General features: G+C 38.9%; 1 protein-coding gene across 1 annotated transcript in view; it reads right to left on the reverse strand.

The window, feature by feature from the left end:
• The window catches only part of ENAH (ENAH actin regulator), a gene marked incomplete in the record, with an annotated part of 421,876 nt that extends 417,325 nt beyond the window's left edge, over window positions 1-4,551 (reverse strand). The window contains 1 exon segment of the mRNA XM_053712606.1: window positions 4,204-4,551. Coding sequence (XP_053568581.1) covers window positions 4,204-4,208 — 5 coding nt within the window.
• Window positions 4,552-10,284: the final 5,733 nt, after the last annotated feature.

Consider the following 10,284-nt stretch of genomic DNA (forward strand, 5'->3'; position numbering starts at 1 on the left):
TCTACCTAGATATGCTTTTCAACAAAGGATACCAAGAGAATTAAGCAAATTAGATCATAGAAATAAAATGGAAATTTCTGAATCATGAAAGTTTAATTTTTACATTATTGTTCCTTTAAAAATAACAACAACAAAAAACCACACACACACACACAACAGGAATGTTTATGTTGAAATTAAAATAGTTGGTTTATTAAAATATATTAGACTGAAATCCAGGGAGTCTTGTCCTGGTTTCTATCCCTCTATGCTCAAAAAGAATGTTGATAAAAAAAGCGACCACCATATTTTTCTTTATTCTAAAAGGAAAGCGTATGCCAACCCCCTACGTAAACAAGATGCTTTTAGATAGAGAAGGTCCAATGTATACTCTTGTTGGCTATAATTACAGTAAACTAAACTTTATTCTTACAGAAACCCTGCTGAAGTAATATGCTGTACACATGGCGTTTCATTACAAATGAATGTTACAGGGTTACATCATGATGGCTTTAACAACTGTTTGCCATTAATCTTTAACAGAGCAGCACAGCAACTGCATGTAAGGCAATATCATCAAAGAGGAACGCAAATGAAGCAGTTTTGTTTTACCCAATTGTCTAACCTTAAAGGACAGGCCAACAAGATAGAAAATGGCATTTCATTAAAGCAAATGAATGTTTGACTCTCAATCAATTCTCACAAGATGCTACACCAAATGCAAAAACAGATTAAAGCAACAGAGTATGGCATCTTACTGCCATTAAAAGAAATATTACTGAAATTACCTTGGAATATTAAGTTTCATTTTGACCTTCCTATACCTTTCATACAAAAGTGGAAAAAGTACTTGGCAAAAAAAAGAAAAAGTAAAACATACCATTGGTCTCAAAAACGTGAAGACAATGCAACAAACAAGAAGTATTTTTAACGTACTATTTAAAACAAATTGAATTGTACTCACAGTTGTGAACACTACCCGAGTAGTCTATTATCCAAGCCATTTTTATCAGTATTATCAATTGCCTACCACCTACAGCATACTGTGCTATAAAGCACTGATGACTTAGCAGTCAAGAGGTTAATTACAGCATGTCATTTTAACACAGACAACCCTGCAAGTTTATAGTTGTTAAAGTACCAATCTGAAGCAACAAAGACCTGCTGGTCCTTAGTGGTAGTTGCCAGTGGTCCAATCAGCCACAATAGTTATCTAGATCGAATGTGCCTTAAAATATCTAAGCTGTCTCATATAGAGATTGTATACAGAACCCGGGGATTTACTTTTTCTTTTAATGAACCCATGGAAGGAATTTGTATAACAATCCAAAAACATAAGAACGGTGCCACCATTTATTTATTTAGCCCTGTACTATAGAACACACCACACACAGAACAGCTTATGGTATCCTATATTCTGTTAAATATGGTAAGAAGTTACAATATATCATAGGTACTGACAACAACATATATGCCCAACAAAAAGGTAATAACACTTTTTCAGTGATGACTGGTAACTTCACTTGTAGGGCTGTTTCATATTATAAACAAAAATGTTTTATCAGTTATATTAAGTAATAATGCCCTTATGAGATCTTTTATGCATTCGTAATTCGGATATACTGATACTTGAAGATAAAAGCAAGTACATTAGAGTAATTCCTACAACTTTGTTCTTTTAGAATACCAGATGGCAGCTCTAAACTTTGTTATATTCTGCTACATCAGAGGCATAGATATTTAAAGAAACATGCAAGTACAAATATAAATTGTTGTGACTGATTTGCTTACCAGCTATGTATGCCCCGCTAAGTGACATTTTACTTTGGTTCCTGTGCAGGGTTTTAGAGATGTATTTAACTGGTTATCAGGGATAAAAACAAAGCTAGGTGCTAGCATTAGTTTTAGAATAAAATGCTCTAATAATGGTTTACATAATTTATTTTCCCCCACTAGTCTATCTCCCTTTAAAGGGACACTGAACACAAATTATTTCTTTCATGGTTCAGATAGAGCATGCAACTTTAAGCAACTTTCTAATTTACTCCTATTATCAATTTTTCTTCGTTCTCTTGCTATCTTTATTTGAAAATTAAGGCATCTAAGATTTTTTTTTTCAGGACTCTGGACAGCACTTTTTTATTGGTGGATGAATGTATCCACCAATCAGCAAGGACAACCCAGGCTGTTCAACAAAAAAGGGCCGGCATCTAACCTTACATTTTTGCATTTCAAATTAAGATACCAAGAAAATGAAGAAAATTTGATAATAGGAGTAAATTAGAAAGCTGCTTAAAATGTCATGCTCTATCTGAATCACAAAAGAAAAAATTGGGGTTCAGTGTCCCTTTAAGACCAAAAATCAGAGCTACATATAAGAAACTGGGGCTCCTAATACTTCAATTAGTCACTAGTTAGAGGGACCCATGGGTGTGTGGGTGATCAGGACCTTCTATTGAATATAAGAAGATAATAAAGTTCAACACATTTGTAGTATGGATTACAAATGAACAATAGGATAAATAGTGAATATTAACAAAGAATACAGATGATACCCATTTCTGATATAACTGCTTTCTGGGCCAATATCCCCGATACAGCACCACTAAAAGAGGAAATACTGTTGTGGGGGAAATATAAAACCGGAATAAAATAAAAAACACTGCTAGATAAATAATATTAGGTAAAATATTTACGTTATTGTGGTAGCCAGAAACAAGTAAATAAAGTTTTGTACCTAGCAGCAAACCTGTAGGGAAGTTCCCACTACAGATACCAAAGTGTGACGGAGAAAGAAGATCCCACTTGTATCTCAAGTTCCTCTGAGCACTATATAGGTGGGTATAAAATGGAATTACACTAAGGTCACTTTAACATGATAGATAGAAACTCTGTTCAGCAAACCCTAAAGTATTGAAATAAAACAATGACTCCCCAATTTTACATCATGGTACTGAATGCAAAACATTGCATTACCATAAAAGCCCAAAAGTAGAGAGATCTCAATACATAGTAACACTAGCCCCAGTCATGAAAACCTACTACAGTACTTTTGTGAACTTAGGCTGCAAGTTTGCCATACAATTACATTTTTAGGCACAGCACAATGCTGTTGTATCTGACATTCGGTAAGTTACATAGTAAATCATTATAATGTATCAATACAACTGCCATCTCCCCCCTCCAATCCTGAGAAGTTAATCTAATGTACAAATACAGCAATGGTTACATGATGGTATCAACCATTAGAACTCTAGTGTAGTGTGTGAACTGGAGAACCCAAACCAGTACTGTGAGAGCCCACAACTTAAAATGAGACCCGACTTCAGTCTGAAGTGATCCCTTTGGTGTAGCCTATGAAAACAGCTCTGATCTCACGCCAGTCTTGCAATCACTCACTGCTTTGTCTGTAAACAGTGATCTGTTGTATGTATGGCTACAGCTTGATATAGAAGTAGACAATGAATAAGATATCAATGAAATGAATGAAAACAGCCCTGATCACTCTATAATCACTTTCATGTCTATCCAAATAAGAAACCCTGATCCCAGGATCACATTGAGCTCATGAATAATCAGTATCAGAATACAGCACTGTACATAAGACACTGGTGAGATGTGATCTACACAAACAGCAGAGACTGGGCACCCCTCAGTATTAGTGACTGATCAGTAAATTATATGAATACACCACAATACTGAAGACACAAGGAGGTGATACTGTAATGTATTTAAGTCTGAGCATATCACTGTGTTTCTAACTAATATAAAATTATAACTATAACCAGTGTAGTGGATACCACAGAAATCAAAGTAATGTGTGAAAAAACTCCCTGATCCCAACTCTAATCTTGTGCAACTGTTCCCTGCTAAGATCACTGTACTGTGATTAGTATAATGTATGAATGCAGCATTGAGCAATAGACACCAGAGGGTGATCCTCAATGTAACACATGTATAGGGGATCCCACTGTACTCTCGGGAGTGTGCAGCAGTCCTCACTATACTGGGTGCAGAGTACCAGGCACCTGACTGTAAGAGAGGGCTACTGCGCAATGCGCTGAATGAGTCCCTGGTCAGATGTATGGGAGCAGCGCTAATCAGGAGCGTGCACTCCAGTGCTGAGTGAGACGCCTCACAATACAGTCTGATCACAGTGATCTGCACCCTACGGGGTAAGTGAGGGGCCTCCCTCGGCCTGTGTCTCCCTTTGGGGCTCCTCACCTCATTGTTCCCGGACTCCTCCTCCTCCCCCGCGGCGTCGGTTTTTATGAATGGTAATATTTCCCTCCGTTCCTGCCGGCTCAGCGGCTTGGCTGTCCCTAGTCGACTGGCAATGGCTACCTTGTTATCCCCCCCTCCGTTACCGGCGACGGAGGAGGCACCGTGCTACCTGGTATAACCAGACAGGGAGTGGCATCCGCGCGTGCAAACCAGATCACCAATTATCCCTCCAAATCAGGAAAAATGAAACTCAGAAAATAACGTCCAAAAAAATAAATCCCTCTTGGTACTGCTGCTGCCTCTACGCACTGACTGTCTGTCCCGCTACCAACGGCCGCAAAGTGCGCATGCGCGCTATACTCCACAGACCCAGTCGATGCGCGCCCCCGAAGCCGCGTGACGTATCGCGCTAAACAAGCCGCAAAGAAAAGGTAAAAGACAAGAGAATGATTTATTTCGCACGTTCCCGCAGACCAAATACCACGCCCACAGATGGTGGCAGAATGAGAGACCACGCCCACCGCTCACAGCTCTTCCTCAGCTGTTCCAAGGGAAGCCTGTGGTGGCGGAGGAGGATGGTGGTGACGTCATAATGCATTATTCCTCCTGTAGAGCTTGTGTGTAGTGGCGACCACCTTCTTTTGCCCAAGTAGTTTTTAAATGTTGGAAGTTCCGTAGGTTTATATTTATGACCCTACGGCGTCTGAATATGAACATACAATGAACTAAGAATTGTCTAAGCAATCATTTGTCATATAAAAACTTTGAAAATATATCGTTTTAAACTTTTAGTCAAATACATGTTACTGGCATTTATGGTTCTCAATCCAGAACTCTAATGTTGTCTCACGCCAAAACTGCAGACCCAATGCGCACACGGTATATAAGCTTTTTCCAAGAAATTGTCATGACTCATTTTAAACCAGTTTCGGTGTCTAGTCGAAATCTGCGACTCCTCAGAATCGGCTTCTTTAGTGTTTACCTCATGCTGACTATGCAAGTTTCTAAGTCTCTTTTTTTTCAACAAGGGTCACAAATCCAGCTGCTGTAACACCTCCAACTGTCTAGACGCGGGGAACTTTCTTAGCTTCTAGGGTGTACAAAAATAGCAACAACACAAGTATAAAAGATAATGACTGTCAGGGGTGGTCCTAGACTATACATGTGGGGGCTGAAAACAAAACTAAATATAAATCGCCCATGTTGTGTCTTTTACTAACCTTTCATACTTTTATTTATTAATTCATTAAAATGCCCCGAGCACCACCCTTTACCTCAGCATTTGCACAGAGCAGTAGTCATGGAGAAAAAAAATAGCCATTACCTTACTAATTCAGGGCAGCTGGCACATTTGAGTTGTGGGGATGGTACAGTAATAAATGGCTATGGGTAGCACCCCCCTAGAATCTCCACTAACAATGATTTGGGTTGGGGGTGATAGTAAATTAAGACTTTACACACATACATGCATACACACATACATGCATACATACACACAGTCATACATGCATACACACACAGTCATACATGCATACACACACACATACATGCATACATACACACAGTCATACATGCATACACACACACACACAGTCATACATGCATACACACACACACACAGTCATACATGCATACACACACACATACAGTCATACATGCATACACACACACATACAGTCATACATGCATACACACACACACACAGTCATACATGCATACACACACACACACACAGTCATACATGCATACACACACACACAGTCATACATGCATACACACACACAGTCATACATGCATACACACACACACACAGTCATACATGCATACACACACACACACAGTCATACATGCATACATACACACACACAGTCATACATGCATACACACACACACACAGTCATACATGCATACATACACACACACACAGTCATACATGCATACACACACACACAGTCATACATGCATACACACACACAGTCATACATGCATACACACACACACACAGTCATACATGCATACACACACACACACAGTCATACATGCATACACACAGTCATACATGCATACACACACACAGTCATACATGCATACACACACACACAGTCATACATGCATACACACACACACACAGTCATACATGCATACACACACACAGTCATACATGCATACACACACACACACAGTCATACATGCATACACACACACACAGTCATACATGCATACACACACACACAGTCATACATACACACACACACAGTCATACATACACACACACACACACAGTCATACATGCATACACACACACACAGTCATACATGCATACACACACAGTCATACATGCATACACACACAGTCATACATACACACACACACACACAGTCATACATGCATACACACACACACACACAGTCATACATGCATACACACACACACACACACACAGTCATACATGCATACACACACACACAGTCATACATGCATACACACACACACATACACACAGTCATACATGCATACACACACACACACACACTCATACATGCATACACACACAGTCATACATGCATACACATACACAGTCATACATGCATACACACACACACACACACAGTCATACATGCATACACACACACACACACACACACACAGTCATACATGCATAGACACACACACAGTCATACATGCATACACACACACAGTCATACATGCATACACACACAGTCATACATGCATACACACACACAGTCATACATGCATACACACACAGTCATACACGCACACATACATGCATACACACACAGTCATACATGCATACACGCACAGTCATACATGCATACATGCACACATACATGCATACACACAGTCATACATGCATACACACACAGTCATACATGCATACACACACACACATACATGCATACACACACACAGTCATACATGCATACACACACACAGTCATACATGCATACACACACAGTCTTACATGCATACACACACAGTCATACACACACAGTCATACATGCATACACGCACACAGTCTTACATGCATTCACGCACACAGTCTTACATGCATACACACACAGTCTTACATGCATAGACACAGTCTTACATGCATACACACACAGTCATACATGCATACACACACACAGTCATACATGCATACACACACAGTCATACATGCATACAAGCACACATACATGCATACACGCACACAGTCATACATGCATACACACACAGTCATACATGCACACACACATGCATACACATACAGTCATACATGCATACACACACAGTCATACATGCATACACACACATGCATACACACACAGTCATACATGCATACACGCACACATACATGCATACACACACAGTCATACATGCATACACACACACACACATACACATACATGCATACACACACATAGCCATACATGCATATACACACAGTCATACATGCATACACACATACATACATACACACACAGTCATACATGCATACACACACATGCATAAACACACACAGTCATACATTTATACACACATTCATACATGCATACACACACAGTCATGCATGCATACACGCACACATACATACATGCATACACGCACACATACATACATGCATACACACACAGTCATACATGCATACACACACAGTCATGCATGCATACATACACACATACATGCATACACACACAGTCATACATGCATACACACACACATAAATGCATACACACACAGTCATACATGCATACACACACATGCATACACACACAGTCATACATGCATACACGCACACATACATGCATACACGCACACATACATGCATACACACACAGTCATATATGCATTCACGCAGACATACATGCATACACACACAGTCATACATGCATACACGCACACATACATTCATACACACAGACATACATGCGCATACACACATAGCCATACATGCATACACATACATGCATACACACACATAGTCATACATGCATACACATACATGCATACACACATGCATGCATACACATACATACACGCACATACATGCATACACACACACACAGACATGCATACACACACACACAGACATGCATACACATACACACGCATACATGCAAACACACACAGACATGCATACACACACCGACATGCATACACGCACACACAGATGTGCATACACACAGACATGCATACACACACATACATGCAAACACACACAGACATGCATACACACACAGACATGCATACACGCACACACAGACATGCATACACACACACATACATGCATACTTGCACATACAGTCATACATACACAGACATGCATACACGCACACACATACATACATGCACACATGCATGCACATGCATACATATACATGCATGCACATACATACATGCACATACATACATGCACACACACATGCATACACTCACACATGAATGCACACACACACACATGCATACACACGCACACATGTGTACACACACACATGCATACACACGCATGCATACACACACGCATACATGCATACACACACATGCATGCATGCACACACATACATACATGTACACACGCACATACAAATACATGCATACGCACATACATACATGCATGCACACACCCGCACATACATACACACATAGACACACACATGCACACACAGACTCATACATACACACACATGCATACACATACATACGCACACATATGTTCCTTTGTCCCAGTTGTCTTTAGTTCTTTTCAGACTGTCTTTTCACTGATGATTGTATTTTCCCTTTGTATGTCATACAGCGATCATGTTCATTGTTATTCTGTGTTCTGGTTTCCATCTTTTACTGCATTGAAACACCCTTGAAATATTCTTGTGATTCTTGTGGCATATGACTTTTATTTTTATATGCTAATAATTTTGATTAATATTTTTTAATAGTTTATATTTAATATTTCAATAACGCTCACTGAAGATAGCAATTCTTTATATGGGCTAACCCAATTGCGTTAGTCTTTAGCTGCGAGCCCAATGCGCGTTACGCATATTTTACATTGTTATGTTTTTCACATAGAAAATAATGTTATTTTTATTATTAAATATATATTTTGTTATATATCTGATACTGTTAATGTAAAATGCATATCTATACCTATAGGAATAGATCTACAGGAATAGGTATATATGTAGATATATAAATATGTATTTACAATAAAAAATACATTATCATTTAAGTGAAGAACATTGGAATGTGACATTTTCATAAGTCCTGTTGGGTTAGCCTGCAAGTATAGATTTTTTTTCTGTTTGCCCTATCCATTAACTTCTATGGGGAGAATACGTTAAGGAGGTCGCAATATTTTCTTAGCGCTCGTCAGGTCTCGCTCAAGCTTTTTACTTTCAACTCGTAATACTAGCGTAACCCGACATGCACAAAGAGCTTCCGTCCAGCAAAGTTAAAGGGACATTAAACACTAAATAAATGCTAGATAGAATGAAGCATTCAAAGAAAAGATTAGTCTGAGAGTAACATGTAGATGTATGTTTTAAAGTTTCATTAGATGTTTAAATATCAACAAAATAAGTGTAAAGTTTTTGTGTCTATAAAACAATAGGAGCTTCCATGTTGTAACTTAGTTTACCTTCTCTGCTGTGGCCAATGAGGGACAGTTATAATAGGTCACTAGAGTGTGCAGCCAATGGCTGTGTGGAATATAACAGTGTTCTGCACTTCCATTTCTAACAGGAACTGAAAAGCTCACAATTTCAGAATGGAATTACAGAAAAAGGGGACAAAGTAAATCATAAAAGTATATTGCAGAATCTTTTTAAATAAACAATTTATCATTTTATATTACAACATCTCAAAGTGTTTAATGTCCCTTTAATGAGCGAGCAGGTGCGCAAAAGCGTTCCATTCATAATCTAGCCCATAATTGGTTGGATTGGGCAGCTGGGAAAAGACTTCCCGTAAGAACCTTTGTTTTTTTATTTTGAGAACCAGCTTGCTATTAACTCCTAAAGCCTATATACTTGTAGGCATGTGTTTTTTGGGTTTTTTAATAAAAATATTTGCTGTGTTGAAGAA

The sequence above is a fragment of the Bombina bombina genome, chromosome 4, assembly GCF_027579735.1.
Source record: "Bombina bombina isolate aBomBom1 chromosome 4, aBomBom1.pri, whole genome shotgun sequence".
Lineage (NCBI taxonomy): Eukaryota > Metazoa > Chordata > Amphibia > Anura > Bombinatoridae > Bombina > Bombina bombina.